Source organism: Corylus avellana, chromosome 7 (genome assembly GCF_965113065.1).
Source record: "Corylus avellana chromosome 7, dhCorAvel1.hap1.2, whole genome shotgun sequence".
Classification (NCBI taxonomy): Eukaryota; Viridiplantae; Streptophyta; class Magnoliopsida; order Fagales; family Betulaceae; genus Corylus; species Corylus avellana.
In genome coordinates this window covers 24759734-24778790 of record NC_142496.1, presented here as the reverse complement: position 1 = coordinate 24778790, position 19057 = coordinate 24759734, and the positions used below count along the sequence as shown (strand labels likewise).

The 19057-nt window shown below is 33.7% G+C and overlaps 1 protein-coding gene across 9 annotated transcripts; it reads right to left on the bottom strand.

Moving 5' to 3' along the window:
• Window positions 1-1130: 1130 nt before the first annotated feature.
• On the bottom strand, window positions 1131-17802 carry LOC132183592 (DNAse I-like superfamily protein). 9 transcript variants are annotated; one of them, XM_088518030.1, is made up of 13 exons: window positions 17671-17802; window positions 12768-12836; window positions 12607-12638; window positions 12337-12505; window positions 12105-12176; window positions 10998-11073; window positions 10778-10882; window positions 9660-10518; window positions 8272-8492; window positions 5027-5135; window positions 3312-3454; window positions 2483-2717; window positions 1131-1492 (listed from the first exon to the last, which is right to left on the bottom strand). In XM_088518030.1, exons 3-13 carry the CDS (start codon window positions 12634-12636, stop codon window positions 1481-1483), a joined length of 2031 nt encoding a protein of 676 aa, XP_088374156.1. In that variant the 5' UTR covers window positions 12637-12638; window positions 12768-12836; window positions 17671-17802; the 3' UTR covers window positions 1131-1480. The 9 variants fall into 9 exon arrangements, with proteins under 9 accessions (XP_088374156.1, XP_088374157.1, XP_088374158.1 ...); XM_088518031.1 differs by having other exon boundaries at window positions 12768-12806; XM_088518032.1 differs by having other exon boundaries at window positions 12337-12460; window positions 17671-17801.
• Window positions 17803-19057: the final 1255 nt, after the last annotated feature.

Below are 19057 nucleotides of genomic sequence, written 5' to 3'. Positions count from 1 at the left end.
ATCTTTCCTTACAAAATACCCCCACAAAACAAAAACAAAAACAAAAAATTGTTATGTCTACATGTTTATTCTTTTACAATATGATCAAAGTTTGCAATTGTGAGAAATTGATTCTGGTGTTTTTTTTTTTTTTTTTAAATAAAAATTTCAATAGCCACGCCATTCAGTTGTATGACAATTGTACGAACGTTTACTAAATAACATTACTCCTTCAACCAACAACCAATTTTCAATGTCCTCCTAAATTACTAAAAAATTACAATATATCCATTTTATTCCGCAAAAAGACAAAAATGAACTAAAAATCAAAGCAAATTAAAGAGAAGTTTCATATTGTTTTCTCCATCTCTAACCAAAGTCAGCGGCTAACACTAACTCTCTTTAAACACCACGGTCCACAATGGCGGTGTGCCGAGTTGAGATCAAATTTTGAATTGCATATAGAATTGTTGTTAGGTGTGTGCTTTTGTGAAAAAGGTGGCAAAATACCTCAATGGCAATATTATATATAAAGGGCAATAAATTTCTTTATTTGTCCTCTCTTTCTCTCATATAAAGATACATATTTAAATAATTATGCGGATACAATTCTCATGTTTGCAACTTTGCACTATATAAGACTAAGATGGTTTCACTAATTTAGATCATAGCACTTAGAATTTTATTGGTATAATATTAAATTATAGCTCTTATCAGTTTGGGTTTATCTAATTGTAGTCTTTTAAATATTGTTACATGATGTTAAGAAAATCCATCCAAAGAATTGATCTCCAAACGTTTCCAGGCCTCTTTTACATCATTTACTGCAAAAATTTAGTTGATTTGTTGTATGATCTTTATACAAATGCGTCCTTTTATAGAACAAATTGCATCTTCCTTTCTATCAAGGAAAGGGTTACATCTCCATTATTAGAAAAGTTGCCCCTTATAATGAAATAAGACATCCATTGGCTGTGAAATTCATCAAGGATGAAAATAGTTTGAGAACATTCTTCTGCTTCAGATGCAATAATGGAATTCAGGTTGCCTACCACCAGGTGGCAAGCAGCAAAGGACATTTTCCAGTCAAGGAACTGGCACAGACAAAAGGGTTGGATGAAAGGAATGGAATTCATTTTTCAAAAGAATCTGAAATGGGAAGGTAATTAAGACACAAATCTGAATATGGCAGCACCATCTCATGAAAACATGCATAAATTATTTTTACAGTATATACTTTCTAAACAACTAGAGAAAGCTTTCCACTGATATACACTTTCAATACACAATACATAAACTAATCCACATGGAGAAACCCACCTTACAACTAATACGATCTATATAACCTATTGTTAAAAAACCCTAACTGAAATATACAGAATCAATGAAATCTATTGAATGCATGTGAAGTGTTGTTATAGTATTGAGAATTTCACAAGTTGCAGGAGCTCCCAGCCAGAGCCACTCAAAGTGTTGTCAAATCCTCCCTCAACGCCCCCAATCAGAATATGTCCTGCATCAGAAAGAAGAGTTTACATCTAATGAGAAGAATATTAAGTATGATGATGACAGCAAAACTAGAATAGATTGAACATGATGAACCTCTACTAATTAGCAATTGACTCTTAAGGATAAGTTATATGAAACTCCTCAGAGATCAATTTGCAGTTTGTGTGAGGTTAACCTGCATAACATAAGTGAGAGAATGTGATCCAATGGTGAACTTCAGCTCAGTATCAGTGACACCATTGTGTATTTCAAGCAGAAAGAGGATAAACGTGCAGGTTGGGTGGGTTGAAGACTGGCACCCTCAAAGGTGCCAACCAGCATGTTGTTAGAGCTTTCTTGGTATCCTACCATAGATGTACGATCAGATCCTTGAGTTTTATAGGCTGGCGAAGGGCCTCCATACTTGTGTATCCGAGTTCTGGGACCCCAAGAAAATAAAATAATATACATAAGAAAATAACTAGAAAGCCTAGCTATGGCCACTATAATATAGCTCAATGTCCTAATTTTTCAAGCTTAGTCCTGGTCTGGGCTTAGAGAGAAATGACCAATCTAGCCTTAGCAGCAAACTCATCAGATCACCAAATGAAAAAGACAACAGAGTCGGTGCAATTACACATCAACTGGATAAAGGCTCTAAGACCTAGCCTTGTAATGGTCAAATAAATTTGAATAGTCATGCCAAAGCCTGCCTACAGGTTCATAATGTTTATAAAGATTGCTAGATTAGACACCAATAGTGGGTCTGCAGAAAATCTAAAAAAAATTCAGAGTTCATTCAGACATGAACTGCTGCTAAGAATTGGTAAAAATAAGATTGAATCTAAACTGTGATACATGTGGGGTTGTTTTATTTTATTTTATTTTTAAAAAAAGACTAATTGGACTCTTTCTTGGAACTAAAAGGTTCCCAAGAATAAGTTAGTTAAGCCTCACAGCTCAGAAGAAAGCCAATTGGACCTTATGCAATTAACACACATGGCAAACTACTCACCTCTTCCAATCTGAAGCGGCTCATTCCAACATTAGTACCCATATCCGCAATATCGTCCTCATTTTCAATCTCTGCGTCCGTGACTGTGAGTGCCCGCTGTAGTTTCCTAGAAGAAAACACCTCAACCTCAGCCATATATGTGGCCATCACAGGTCGGTGATCCGAAAGTTTAAGTTCAATTCTCCTGTAACTCAGTAGCCTCATTCCCTTACCATGTGAAAGAATACGATCACACCTGGAACAAGAGTGCACACTAAATTGAACCTAAAACAATAAGGGAGTAAATACTACAAATTATCACAGAAATAAAGTGACGATTGAACTCCCCAAGTAATTCTCTTCCTAACAATTGGTATCAAAGCCATTGTTACCTTTCGCTATTGATACGAGTGTCTTGGTTTGATTCCGCTCTTGGAGTACTTGTGACACTCGTGTAAAGAACTCACACACCAAGGGGAGTTGGGTCAATGTAGAAGAAACTCACAAATGAGGGGAAAATTTGTTGTAGGTGTACTTGTGAGGTTTGTGTTCCACATTGGTAAAGTATAAAGAAAGTGAGTGGTTAATATACCTAAATGGACCCAAGCCCATTAACTTAGACTTTTGGGCTAGAAGTGGTATCCTAATATGTATATTAACTTACTCTTGTTTAACTCCCAAGCCTAAGCTACTGAACTCTTTGTTGAACTCCCCACAAGTAATTCCCTCCCTAACACTTGTCTCCAAGATGATGAAATAATCATTTTCTGAGGATGAGTTAGCAACAAAATAAGCATAATATTAGCAGGTGCGGGGATCAAGCCCTTGGACTAGGTAAATGGAAGCATACCATGCTGGTGTGCGCCTCCCAGCCTTTGGATCCTCGCCGTAGTACTTCTCTGAATTGATCTCATATTTATATGTTGGTGGAAAATTTAAAGGACCCTCAGACCATCCATCAAATGCACGGCCTTTTCTAAGCTGCTGTGCAAGCTGTCAGAATGAGATGTCAATGCAATTAAAAGCAAAATCGGCCTCCCATAACTTGATTTTTCTAATTTTATATCTAATATTAAATGATAAAATTGACTTACTTTGCAATTGCAGATAATTCAAAAGACAATTTCAGAAATTTGGATTTTCAAAGCTTAAGAAAATAGACACACACAACACCCGTGTGTGCAACGTTACTCAAGAAAATAATTATGTATGTGGGACAATTTTTTTTCAATTAACAACTCCATATACCCAACATGTGTACTTATTACCCCTTTTCAAGAAAGGGCCTCAAGCTTTTCTCAATCTGCTATAGAACTAACATTATTCAATAGTGTTTGAATATCTGGGATTCCATCTAAGTGAAGTTGACAACTTTCAGCTTCCAATTCCTTTCATTCATGATTCCCTAGCTTCATTGGACTTCCACCTGAATTCTCTAAACTATTGACTGCCTGAGCAGTATTAATTATGAAATACACAGGTCTATTGACATAAGGGATGGACAATGAGTCTGTATGGATTAGTTTCATTGGTGATACATTACTATATTCCTCAAGATTCTACTTAGCATCTCATTCTTCTATTAATATTGAAACTAAGTTGTGCATTTCAATTATTACTGTTTTCTAATTCAAGTTTCACTATAAGGTAAAGAGTAACAAGTGCAATTCAAATACCCTGTTCAAGAAACTATGATTAGATTGTTCTTCTTAACACATCTTTTTGTAATTTGTGGTTATATATCACCTAAAAAAACCCAACCAGAAAATCACTAACTAGAAACTTCAGTTTCAAATACTATAGCCATAGAACCCAAAAGCATTATTGCATATCAATTTCTAGGGTGTTGCAATATTGTTTTCTTTAGTTAAGTTTGCAAGTTAGAATATGAACTATAAAGTTAATGGAGAAGTAACTGCAGGCAGAAGCCATGAGTAAATTACTTATCATACAAACAATACAAGTTTTCCTCTTCCTCTTTCTGTGAATGGAAAATGCTATCAATTTCTCAATTTATGATCAAATTAAGCTGAAATGTAATGATTTTAACAGCGAGCGTCATCAGATAATGACAGTCTATAGAAATAAACTTCTGTTTTTTGTATTTGGGTGCATATTAATGCCAATGAGAGGAAAGAGATGTAGGTCTAACATATCTTTCCTATATCTGTCAGCAGAATAAGCCAATAGACTGGAATTTTCACAAGGTTTGATAAATATTATTAATTACACAATTACTTTGCATTTTACAATTTCTACAATATTCTTGATGTCTAATATAAATATTTTTGAATCACAATTGGAGAACCTGCAAAGTAAGCCCCGGTCAATTTATAGTTTACAGTGCAATACATTTTTTTATACTTAATCGAGATATCATTAAAATCATAAGGTGCCCCCAAGTACACAATAAGTATGCAAGAGAAGCCACCTAGATACTAGGGGCAAAAAGAAAAAAAAATCATGATAACTAATCACTAAAGGAAAAATATACGCAGTTTAGAATGCTATACTAATATTAATTCCTTCAATAATACAGATTATCACATGAAATTGATAGCATACCTGGTCCCTCTCAACCAACTCGGACCACCTCATTCTGGAGATAAGTTCTCGTGTTTTCTCATAAGACAAGTTTATGCGGTAGTTGAGATCACCCAACCAAATTATTCTTCTGCAGAAAAGTAAAATACTGTTACTATATCAATACTTTCAAAGAAGGCAGATGTGACTCCTGAAGTCTACAAGCACAATGAAATTGAAAGTTAGATTCCGCACATATTATAGTAATACATGAATGAGTGATGCAGACAGCAAGGGAGATGGTTTTATTTTAATCAAGTTTTATTCAATTTTACGAGTCAGGAGTATTTTCTACTTTTAAGATTTATGGGTATGGACCATAGTTAAGTCCATTGGTTTAAATCATGGGTCTCCTATGTTATTAGGCTTTTCTGCTTGCTTTTGTTGCTTTTCAATTTTACTGCAAGTTACTCGGATTTTTTAGTTCGCCGTCTTGCCCCTCTTGGAAATTCAGCCCTATGTTTAGGCTTACACATTTAGTTTAGCTCACTTTATTGTCAGATCTCAAAACCCTTATGATTCTTCCCCGCATGATAGCCGAATGAACAACTCCATAGATCAGAATATTGCACACAACTTTGAATTTCCGATCTTAGCCCACTCTTGAATCCAAAAAATATCATATGTTCACATTCATCAAACTTTTAGCATTATTAATCATTGATAAATTACCTCGGTCAAAACTAACCATCTCATCATAAAATCTCTCTTGAAGTCTATCTTAAAGCATCTTTCCTCTAAGACATATCTTTAACTCTTATTCATTTTAAAAAAAAGAAAAAAGGCATATCTTAACTCTTGTCATTGTAGGCATGTACGATCTCCTATGATGTGAAAATATCATTGCGTAACCCACTCTAATATCAAACTGACGTAAGACAAGGGTCTTACACCTTGACATGGGACAGAAAGCTCTGGGGACCTTCAAGCTAGTTTCTTGAAGCTAGAAGAATGGTTGCAGGATTTTATCTGGCAGCAGGTCTATTGTAGTGTTCTAGGATAGCTAGGGCTAGGGTTTAAGAAAAAAGTCTACAAATATTAGTTAATTTAGGGTTTCTAACAGGTTAAGGGAAATGGTAGAGTTTGGAAGTGAAACAAAGAAAAGAACTCAAGGTTGCTATTCTGGGCTGTAAATAATAACCCATGAACCGTACTATGGTATTTTAGGGGTATTTGCGAACTATTTTATTGATGGTGGTTTAGGATTTTTATTTTAGGAATCCTAGGATTTGAAGGCAGATAAACTTCCTGGAAATCAAAGAGAAGATAATTTAGCATCACACTCAGTTTTTCTAAAAGTCAAACATAGGGTTTCTGCAACATTGTATCTCGCGAAAGTATTGCATCACACAAACTTCAAGAGCAGTTATTGCTGCAAAATTCTCATAAAAATTGTTCTCTATTCACTTTTTTTTAATAATATATAGACCTTTAATAATCAAAACCTTAACAGAATGGAGACTATGATTTTTTACTTTTTCTTAATTTTTATTTTATAAGTAATTCAATCTCAAAAAAGGCGCTGAGGGGTGCAAGTGCAACCCAAGTACATGCCAAGTATATAAGAGAAACACCAATCAAGAAGCTGAAGAAAAACACAAAACAAGAAAATCTAAAAAATTAGAAAAATGAGAATAGACTTAACGGTTATAGGCAGCCCTCCATGTTGATATAATCCAATGGACTCAACTATAGTCCATATCTATAAATCTGGAAGTTTTAAAAATACACTTGAATCATAAAATTAAATAAAACCAACATGGAGAGCTAAGCACATGGTATCTCTATCAGGAGTTAAAGGGTTTCAATTATTACCACTCCTAGCTTAGTTGCAGAAACTGCTACAACAACATATTGCTTCGCTTTCCTTTTCTTTTTTTCCCTTTTCCTCCGAGTTTAGACACAAACATCACCACTCTCTCATTCTGTTAGTACAGCTTGAGGGGTGGTAGAAATCTTTCTACCATATCTATGTGTGTGTCAGTGTGCATATAACCTTTCGGTGTTTCAGCAAGGAAACATACATGCTTGAACAAGTTTCAAAAAATAATGAGAATTGTACATGGAATTAAAGTATTTCTGTCTCAAAATAAAATAAATGAGAATTATGCATAAAATTGCATTTTTCTTCTTCTTCTTCTTCTTCTTCTTGTCAATATGGACATGAATGTAACATTCAAAACAAAACACCACATTCAAAATGAAGGGAATAATTTTAGACCAAAAAGAGATTAATGTAGCTCAACCATCATTATTGTCAAATTTTAAGATCTATGCAAACATCCTTTTTGAGTATATTGGACTGAAACAATATACAATGTTAGACATGCACACAGATTGATAATACAAAAATCATGGGAAGCTTCTAGGAAGAATTCAATCGAAATGTCTCAAACACAGCATTATTGCCTCAAACCAAGCTGTTATTAATAATAGTCATGCATAGAAGCACGACAGATTTCAACAAAAAAAAAAAAAAAATCAAGCTATATGCAGTCCCATATGTTCAAATAAAATGTTAAATCTATGCTATTCTGGTAAACAATCACTTATTTGCTCTCTATTCATCAATTTTATAGAACTGAACCCCATCAACTATAAAAATTTACTTTATAAGTTACAACCCCATCAGCTCTCTCTCTCTCTCTCTCTACCTTCCGAAAAGTTAATTTTCCTGACAATTAACATAGAAAAGACAAGAGGGTATGTGACATCTCGTTTTCTAATTTTAAGCATAACAAAGCCTTAAGACCTTTCTTCAAAATAAAGATGGAAACCAAAACCATCAAAATATACCACATTGTGCCTGAAATGCAAGGCAAACGTCTGGAATAATATGCATGTGGAACATAACATGATGGAAAAAACAAAAAAAAAAACTCTAAAACTGAGGAGTTCAATTTTTTTCTTTCCTTTTTGATACATTATAGTTGAACCTAAGACTTACCGTAATCCCACCCAATCTATTTACCTACCGAGCCAAGCTCAAGGCTAAGCTTTGAATAATAGCTAGCACAGAATATAGAAGAAAAGATGTTTCACATCAATGAATAGAAACTTAAAAGGTGGACAAATAGAACCTATCACCTAAGCATATGAAAATTTCCTTCTCTACAGAACTATCTGTATTTCAATCAAAATTCAATGGGGAAAAAAAAACCCGCATGTAAGGACATATGAGAAAAAGATAAGTTCAGAGTTAGGCAATAGTAAGCCATATTACTCACTCATGATCAAGGATGCTCCTGGGAAGCCCAATATCAGAAGGTGAATGAAAATGAGTTCTCCGATGTATTTCCCGCACATCAGCATTTCTTTTTAATTCATCTCCATCCTTTTCACCCGACGTCAGGTGAGTACATATAAAACAAAAAAGGGTCTGATATATGGACATGCTGACAGATATTGATCCCTGGAAGATTGAAGAACTGTCTTGAAATCTGAAAGACTACTATAGAATAAGAGAAGTGATGGATGCATTTTAAAAAAGAAAAAAAGAAAAAAAATCAATCTTATAGAATTAGATTAGAAGTAAATATCTATGTGCTAATGTCAACAAGACAAGCTTTCTTCTCCTGATTTCAACAAATCGTCTTATGAAATGACTGCATATGTGTTCTGTCCTAGTCATCCAGAAAATTTCAAAAAAGTATGCAACAAGTAACCAATATGTATTCTATAACACAATAAGGGGATAATCTCTTAGATAGGACCTGGGTTGTTTTCAAATAATAAAGTTCAAGTGTTGGGTGCTTGTCAAACCCCAAAACCCCATGGATTCTAATATGAAAGTATAATTCACATCTCCTGATCTTCATTGATTTCACTGCACCAATTCCAATATGCTTGCGCCAATCTTCATAGCAACTTCAATGATGAAATCAAACCTTCTGCAAGCGATGACTTACAACTGCTGCCAGTTTATGCAATTGTATAGAAGAAATAGAGGAAAATTTTCAGAAAAGAAAAAAGAAGGAAAGGGGAAAAAACATAAAAAGTGAAGACAATTTTTATTTGATATACATTGCTTCAAAACTGTGTCCACAGAGATCCTTCTGATGTTTATGATAGCCGAGCCCAGGATTCTAAGAATACTGATTGAAAAGAGTTAAATGCCTAGGCAAACCAGTTCCCAACACGTACACTTCAAAGTAGCCCCTAAAAATGTGGTACTACTTCTTGCTCTTTTGATGAATCCCTACCATATTTTCAGTGAACTATACTTCAACACGGTACCTGGACAACATTGAAAATAATCTAAAAAGCACTGTAACATAAACAAGGGACTCTCTTCTTAAAAGTTGACAATCCACTATAGGCCATGGATGCACAGATGCCTTCAATAACAAAAAAACAGTGTCAAGGATATAATGCTTTCAGTGACAGCAGATAGTGATTCAATCTACAGAAGCTGTATGTAACCCAGGATATAAAACGTCATATTGAAAGCAATGCAAGTAAAAACACAAAGCATGACAGAGGAGATCTAGAAAAGAAACAAATTAAAAAAATATAACAAAATGTGTGTACCTCACAATGAAACTTTAATAAATCAATCATAACAGTCAAAACGAGTTTCCAAAAATGTGAAGAAATATAAGGGAAAGAAGCAAACCTTGTTACCAATGTAGCCCATAACGCCAACACCTACAGTAGACACCTTTAAGTTGTGAATATGTCTACGCAAGCTCCTGCGAACCCATACAGTGAGGAAAACGCCAACCATCTGTTTACTTACTATCCTTACAAATGATGATCTTCGTTTCCTCTTCAAGAGTAATTCGAGGTCAATTTCGGCAAACAATGCTACCTGTGATGGCACTTCATTTGCAGTTAACTTGAAAGACCTATATGGTCCGAAAGACTTGGATGCTTTAAAGGATTTAATTGTTCTAAAGGAATTCGGTCTCTCTAATACACGTTGAGATAGCAAGTTTAGCGGACGTTCTGGCCAGCTCAAACCAATCCTTTCAGATCCACTAAGCATTTTGGTTAATTTGCCACTGCTTTGGGCAACTGATGCTTTCACATCTTCTGAATCTTCTGTCCGTAAACAATTTAACCTCTCCAACCTCTTTGAGGCAGAAACTTGCCTCTCTAACTCTTGTTCCCCTGGCATTTCTAATTTGGCACTTCCAGAACATTCTAAAACTCCAGAATTCACATATGCATTTTTCTCTGTGATTGGTCCGTCCCTACTTTCATCAAAAACATTTGGTTCGTCATCCAATGGGTGAACTTCCTCACCTACGTCACTATCACTTTCAAGCAACATCTCCTCTTCTATATCTGGGGCATCATCAGATGGCTTAAACTTTGATGGAGATGGGGGATCACTAAAGCATTTTATCTTGATTGCCTTAGGCTGAATCCGATTCAGTGTTTCACGAATAATGTTTTCCCACCTTGGAACTGGGCGGTCATCTTCAGCACCAAAGATATTCCCAGCATTTAATGGCACAATCTCCTGAAGGCTGTAAACATAAAGCACAAGTCATGCTACTAAGAATTCCAAGAAGGACTATCCCAGATATAAAGAACAGATAAAGAGAACAGAGAGTGGTACAGTACAAATTGTTCTAAACAGAGAAGATCCACTAAATTTTTTCACATATATCACAACTTAAATGCAGAATAGCACAAATCATGGACTAAAATTGTATGAAATAAGCACCATGTTGTATGCAAATGCAGAATCAGTAACCAAGGGATATTTTGAAAATAATCACTCACCCAAGCACGTAGATATCAGCTGGCTCATCGATATCTAGCCAATCATCAATATCTAGGTCATCAGGTGGAAGTTTCCCTCCAACATTCCAAGTCCCAACGCATATTCTAGGACAAAAGAGCAGCAGGATAAGAATAACTGACTAACTGATAGATCATCACTTTTGGTCCTTTCCAGAATCAGTGCAACTAGTGTTTACTCTTATATTAGGCACTACCATACCTGAGTTCCTCTGTGTTTATATACTGTGCCCTAAAAGTCTCAGAATTTCTTCTTCTTCTTACCCATGGAAGAGTATCTGAAGTCCACAGGAGAAAAAAAAAAATAATAATAAATAAATAAATAAAGGTAGTTAAGCCTACATATTAATAAAGTAATATAACAAAACTTATCCTAACAAAAACAAGAATAAAAAAGGAATCCCAGAAAGGAGAATATTAGAACTGAAAATACATATGACATTTGAGATTAAGCAGCATTACTCCATGTTTGTACACTGAACCACTAACTAGAATTTCCAAAAATTTGAAAGAAAAGAAATGAAAAAAGAAAAAGAAAAAAGAAGCACTATTAAAATTAAATAATTTACTTTTGACTTGAAACAGCCAGTTTGTTGGATAAAAAAAATGAAGCCATTCGCCAAAAAGACAATGCAATTTAGTTTGAACTGACTCATATCTAATCCTGCAGGATGATTCCACTTTCATGTGGGGCCAAACTCTATACCCTCTCTCGAAATATAAACTCATTCTAATATCTCCTAATAATTTCATTAACTAAAATGAACTGGAAGAGGACCCCAATAGCCAATCTCAACAACATCCAGAAAAGGCCAGTCATAGTTTGAAGCATTCTCCAACTTTTTTAATAAAGAAATGCTAATGCATTAGTACCTAGCTTCAGTTAATAATTTAATATAGTTGCCTTTCATTCATTTTCAATGGAATAAACTAATGCCAATTCATGAAGCATAGGTGATTATTATATCAAGAAATCTTCTCAACACATGAATCACGCTAGGCTCCATTTGGTCAGCATTGGAGAATCAATTTCCAAGGCAACTAGTTCAACTCCATCAACCCAACTCCAAAGAGAAGATCCACTTGCAAAATCAAAATTCTCAAATTCCACAAAATTGGAAATTCTAATAAATTCCAACTGAACACAACCAAACACAGGATTAATGATCTTAATTCAAGAATCAAATGTTGTCACCAACACAAGTATTGCTTCAATTTCAAGAAGCTACTGAAAATTCATGTAAACCTAACAAACCGACCGCACTGAACCAAAATACAAAACATTCAAACTGTGTCCTTGAAACATTACCATTATGATCAACCTGAGCACCATCCCCTTTGTTGCCCCTACAACTAAATTGTCTTCCCCTTTGACCGAATCCTGCAAACACCCACTTGATAGTTCGACTCAAACCTCAAAAGGGACTCTTCAAAACTCAAAGCAAACCCCTAAATACAATACTATCCTGTACTACCAATAACATCCACAATCAAAAAAATAGTTGAAGATTGTAAAAGAGCACGAGCGAGGTTTATGAGACCTTCAGCCTCGGAATCGGAATCGGAACTGGAATTTTCATTGTAGTCATCTTCGTCGGCGCTGAACTCGGAGTCGTCGGCGCTGATGTTGAGCCATTTGCGCATCACCACTTTTGGCCAGAAGAACTGTACGCACCACCAACCCAAACAATATATTTCAGCTCTACTTCTCTGCAAGTTTTCCCTCAACAACATTATCCAAAAACAAAAGCCCAAAAAAAAAACACAAAAAAGAAAAGCCCGTACAGAGCAAGAGGGAGTAATAGCAGTACCTCTTGGTGGTGCTTTGAACGTCGCTTCATGTCTGTGAACACAGAGATTTACAACAAAATGGTACAAAGAAAAAGAAGAAGAAGAAGAATGAAGCGAAGCTTGCAAATGAGATGGAGAGAATTGAAAACAAAGAAGAAGAAGAAGAAAGAGTACTAGTCACCTTTGGTTTTGCTGCCAAATAACGGTAGTTTTCCGTGCCCTGACTTTGAGATTAATTTATCACTAACAACTAATAATTATGGATAATTAATCATCATTAACTAAAATAGTGTCAAAGAAAGAAATTAAGGAAGAGCAATTATGAGTTCCAAGAAAAGTAAGTCGGTTCAAACAAAATTCAATGACTTATTTTATCATTGTTTAAAACTTAATGAATATTTAAATAAACATAACAATCACATGGAACATTTTTAAATTTAACTCTAAATAAATGGTAGTGTTCTGTTATGACCTGGGACTCCCTCAATTTTTTTTTTTTTTTTTTTTTTAAGTACATTAAACAAAGACTTCAATAAATAAATAAATAAAAACAACTCAACAATAAGCCCAAAAACAAAAACAAAAACAAACAAAAAATCATAAAAAAAAAAAAACAAAAAAAGGGAATGCGTCAAATAATTTGATGATACGCCCTATGCACTCTTGACACAAACACCAAAAATTTTGGCTACTAATAAAAGCGGCTAAACAAAACACGAGTGAAAGCATAACGGTCACAGAACTTCCTCAAATTTGTTGGCTACTCAATTGAGACAACTTCATTCATCTGTGAAGCTAACTAAATTGCCCAAAGCTTTCAACTCACCTTGTCCAAAATTTTGGAGATTAATTCATCATTAAGGGTTCGTTTGGTATTGCAATTTTAAAAACAACATTTTCGAAATCGCTACTTTTAAAATTGCAAAGGCGTTTGGTAAAACATGTTAAAAAGTACGTTTTTATTAAATATTTGTTATGTAAATTCATGATTTTAGTTTAAATTCGCACTTTTTCAAATAAGTACCTCCGAATTTGCTTATTAAAATTGTAGATTTTTTTTCTATTTTAAATTAAGTACTTTTTAAATAGTAATACCAAATGCTTTATGTTTTGCAATATCTTTTAAAAACATAAATTATTTTTGTGAAATTGCAATCTTAAATGCATCCTAAGACACTAACAACTAATAATTAAGGATAATTAGTCATCATTAACTAAAAATACTTTTTGTCAAAGAAAGAAAGAAAGGAAGAGCAACTAGGAGTAATGAGGGCGGCAGCCGGCAGGCCAGCTAGAAAAGGGACCCACTGTCTCAGCTTTTTATTTGTTTATTTATTTCTTTTTTTGTTTTGCCTTGTCTGAGTTTGGGGCTCCTGCCAATTGACTTTAGTGTTGGGTGTTTTCGTGGTATGAATAATTCTTAAAGTTAAAAACAAAAATAAAAGGAAACCGAAAATTCTTTAAATAAAATACAAATTCTAATAGTATATTTAATTCTTCCGTTGGATTTTTTTAAAACTCCTAATATATTAGAAGTGAAACCCAAGAAAACACGAGTCTACTTTACTCTATGGAAATTATTAGACCCACTCTGATAATGCAATTACATCGTACAAGCAACAAAGACATGTGATATCACTTAATAAAAATCAAGTAACCAAGTAGGCATGGAGGCATCACAATCACACAAGAGACAATTTAGCATTTGTTTCCTACCTATTTAACTTGGGGCATTTATGCAACGTGGGAAAAAAACAAAAAGAAAGAAGCTCAATGTAAAAATGGTTACACCAATTGGTTACTCGGCTGGAATTGGCTGTAATTCTTGTCAAAATAGGAGTTCTCAATGAGCCCACCGACACAAGAGTAATGATATTTAGTAAACTCTTATACTACTATTATAGATATTTACTACCACATCATCATAATAGTATGACAGTAGTATTAGAGCCTACTAAAAAGAACGTGTTTGGATGTGTGTTTGAGTGGCTTAAAAGTTTGTTTAAAAAAAAAATACTCGTTTAGTAAAAAAAAAATTAAAAGCGTTTTTAAAGGTCCAAAAAATAAAACGGCGCAAAGCGTTTGTCCAAAAATTTTTTTTTTAATTTTAAAACTCTATTTCTCAAATACAATATTAAATATATTTTAAATATTATTTTTTCGGACACAAACAATATAAACATGTTCGATAAACATGTTCGAGCACCTAAGCCATATGGAGAGGCTACTTTCAATTGCATTATTGGAGGTGCAAACAATTGTAAGAGACCAAAATGCACGCATATAAAACACGTGTACAAAAGCCAACCCTGAACCCCTATCGTCCTTGCCTGGTTGTCATTATGATACACAACAAACTTGGACCCCACCAGACCTCATTGAGTCATTTCTTTTATCACGTCTCTACATAGATATTCCAAAATTGAGATCCGAATAAAAATTCAAGATTTTTTAATTGTTAATTGTAGCTTTTTATTTTAAATTTAATAGTCTATAAAATGCCACTCATAAAGCAAGAAAGAAAATAAGCTAAAATCAATAGTTTTACTTTGAATAACTTTCTTCTTTTTTTTTTTGTTTTTTTTTTTTTTTTTTTTGATTTAGGTCTTGGGCTACTTTGGACTGAAAAAAAATGACAATAAAAGGAAAGAAGTGCATCACTGTCGGTATTTCATATGTGGTTGGGGTCCAAAAGCACATTTTCCTAATCTGGCAATGTAGCATCAGTGGCACGTTTAATTATAAGCTTCACAACTCGAATGGACCACACATCTACATAACTAGGCCAATTATTTTGTCCCCTGCTGTTTTTCCATTGCTCTCAAAGTTTTCTATTTTGACCCAAAAAAAACAGACACCAAAAAAACAATTCTTATACATCAAATGATATGAAAAATCACGGTAGCATAAACTTTAAGGGAGGATAGAGAATTAGGAGAGTTATGTATAACATTACTAAAAAAAAAAAAAAAATAGTTGTGTTTGAACGGTTCAAATAGGGGAGGTCGAATTATGCAGATAACTGTCCAAATAAGTGGAGCCCGACCAATAGTTTTATATTAACTTTTGTCACATCCTTATGACTTTTATTCATCAATCCCTTAAATAAAAAGATCATGAAAGAGGGGAATTCTTTTGGTCAGCTACTAATGTTAGACGTCCCATGTCCATGTGTGATTCATGATCAATAGGTAAGCAACTAACCATAAGCTGTCGGGAAATGGGTGATGTATTTCCACACGTGGGACCCATTGGTTGTATTATGACACATGCATGGTTTGTTCCATAGTGAACACATGACGAATTCTAAATTACACCAAACTAAAGGTACCAAGAAGAAAAAATAAATAAATAAATAAACAACAACAACAAGAAGATCCATGAACCATTTAGGGTATGTTTGAAATTGTGTTTGAGAGGCGTAAAAGTGTTTTTAACACAAAAAAAGTCAGTTTGAAAAAAAAAAAAAAAAAAAAAAAAAAGTATTCGTTTGGTAAAAAAATTAAAAGCGGTTTTGAGTGTTCAAAAGGCCTAAAAATTACTAAAAAACACTTTTGGCAAAAGCTTGAAAATGAAGATTTTACTCAAAAATTCTTTTTGACATAAATGCTCTATTTGTCAAACACAATCCCAAACATGCACTTACTCCTGTGAGCTTTTTCTAAATTTTTCTTTTATAATTTTGAAATTTAAAGTGTGCAATGTACACCACATCTTAGAATTTGATTTTCAATACATAAGAAATAGTCGTTTGTGAATTTAGAAGTTCCTCTCCTACACCTTAGATTGACCAATGGTCCAATGGCATCCCCTCAATCTTGTTTGAAGTGATTATACATATGCATGAAAAATGCCTTTCAAGGTGAAATTTCTTGAAATATAGAATGTTGGCAGGTATTATAGTTTTTACTATAATTTTTTTTATAAATTGATGTAACAGTTCACTTGGTTAGCCATTAAACAATTAAATATAATGACACTCTTAATAATTGTAATACTCCAAATATTCTCCTTAAAAATAACTAAATCAACGTAGAATATGCACTTCCACACGTGTCCAGGGGCGGACCTATACATTGATCCTTGAGGGGGTTTCACTAACCCCTAAAATTTTTAGAACTCTTACTTTTATACCGTGATTCCCTCCTTCAATTCATATGAGAAGTCTATGGCAAATTAGAAAAATTTTGTATTCCAAAGGAAAATTATCTTTTAAGATGATTTTATAGACATAATTTTTGTTATAGTATTTATGACTTAATAGCTTAGTATGAAATTAAATTTTATACTTATTAATTTTTATTTTATATAAGCGCGGATACACACCTAAAAAGACTATATATATATATATATTGAGAAATATTAGAATTTAATAAAAACTCTACATTTTGTTCATAAAAGTTCACATGACAAAATGTGGCATCATATTTTTTGTGGAGGAAAAAAGATAAAACAAAAAGAAGATGATGTGGCATCTTTCTACATAAACTTTTATAGGCAAAATATAAAATTTTTATTAAATTTTAACATATCTCTTATTTATTTAGGTAGAGTGGGGGCAAAGTGGCAATTACTATTTATAACGTGACATCATAGCGGACAGATCAAATTTTTAATGCGGTAATGGTAAACCTTATCATTTCAGGCACCATGGGACTTTCATGGCAGCCTGGCCGGCGTGCTAGACTTTATAAATTACATAATTCTCCTTGAAATCAATTATAACAATAATAAATAAATTAATAAATAAAACAAACAATAGCACCCAATCAAATCGATCAAGTACCAAAGTGAGGAGTACATATTATTTGTCCCTACCCTTTCTTCCTTATATTTCTCGAAAAAAAAAAAGGAAATAAAGACAGGAAAATGAATAACTCTACATTGTCATCTGTTCTAAAAAAAATTTTAAAAAAATCCTGTAAATCAATAAAATATTAATTATAGAAAAACTCTCTACAAACACCAATTATCACAACCAAATGCAAGAGAAAAAGATCAAAAATAGGATGCATAGCGTGACACAGAGAGAGAGAGAGAGAGAGAGAGAGAGAGAGAGAGAGAGAGAGAGAGATGGATCATACCTTTGGCTCCGGCGATGAAAGATCTCCTTCTCAGGCAAGACAACCTTTGTTTCTTTAGGCTTATATTCTCGTACAGAAAGCCAAAGTTCAAAGTTGTTTGGCTTTTCAGGCCAAATCCTTTTACTTTATATAAAAAAAAAAAAAAACAACTCAAAAAAAAAAAAAAAATTTGGCGTAAAAGATTTGGCCCTCTTGTGTTCTGGGAATCAGTAAAGCTGGCAGCCTAATTCGCTCCTCTGCAGTCTGCACTGCTGCTTTACTTATAAAGTGACAACTCATGAGAAGGAACAAAAACGACTGTCCCTTTCTTCACCTTAATGACTCCATCCAATGTGGTCCTTACACGTGGTCATACGAATCAATTTATGTTGCTTTTCCTTTTCTAACTTTTTTTTTTATTTTTTATTTTTTATTTTTTTTATCTCTCATCTCTCATCCCCCCCCCCCCCCCCCTTTTTTTTTAATTGAATTACTCACATCTATATTATCTCATAAAGTTGTCTAATTAACTTAAAACCACCCATTAATACCATCCATTTAAGTTTTAACGGTGGTTTTTGGGATGGATTGAAGAATTCTAAAGGAAAAATGCTCGGTATATTTTAATTTTTACTATAATTTTTTTACTTTCTCCAAACTTGCGTGCCAAAGAGCACAATAATTCAGAGACTTTCTTGATTTCAAATAATGTATGGGGACAATGACAAAGTGAATAAATCATGATCATTTGGATCGAATATATGATGCATATGGAAATGGAAGCGAAGGCAAAGAGCGGTTGGCGGTAGCCAAGGTCCACCGAGATGTTATATTTTGTCAATGAGTAATGATATAAGTAGGAATATATGTTGCCCACTTGACAAGTGTTTACTCCCCATGCCAACCTTCCCTTTTACTGTCCTAATATCCATACGAATAGTGATAGCAAAATCTAGAAACATGGCCTTTGGCACCCATTAATTATCAATTAACCTCGTGAAAATTAGGTAAAACAATTTTTGATACAATTCACAAACGCAACATGACATTAGTGGGTTGAGTTTGAGAGTTCTGACTCATTTAATTAACTGGTTTAAGTTAGAGTTGATCTATATCATTTTATTTTCATATCTCGACACAGCCTGAACTCAGCAAGCAACTTTTAGGACTAACAATTTTTTACACAATCCATGAACTTAACACGAAATTAACGAATTAGGATTGAAGTGTTTGACCTTTTTAATTAAATCAATTGGATTAGGGTTGATCTATGTAATTTTATACTCATATCTCAATACGACCTGAACCTGACACATGAACAATAATTATTACTCATAAATTGAAAGAAAAATACTATTTAGTAAAATAGTATATGACTGCCGTAAAACTGGAATGACATGACAATGAA

Bases quoted from the DNA above. Each gene is read 5' to 3' on its own strand.
- LOC132183592 (XM_088518030.1), bottom strand. From the start codon at position 12,636: ATGAAGCGACGTTCAAAGCACCACCAAGAG. The intron at 10,519-10,777 runs GTGAGTGATTAT...TTATGTTTACAG, and splicing joins GCTGATATCTACGTGCTTGG to CCTTCAGGAGATTGTGCCAT. The intron at 8,493-9,659 runs GTTTGCTTCTTT...ATTCTATAGTAG, and splicing joins TGGGCTACATTGGTAACAAG to TCTTTCAGATTTCAAGACAG.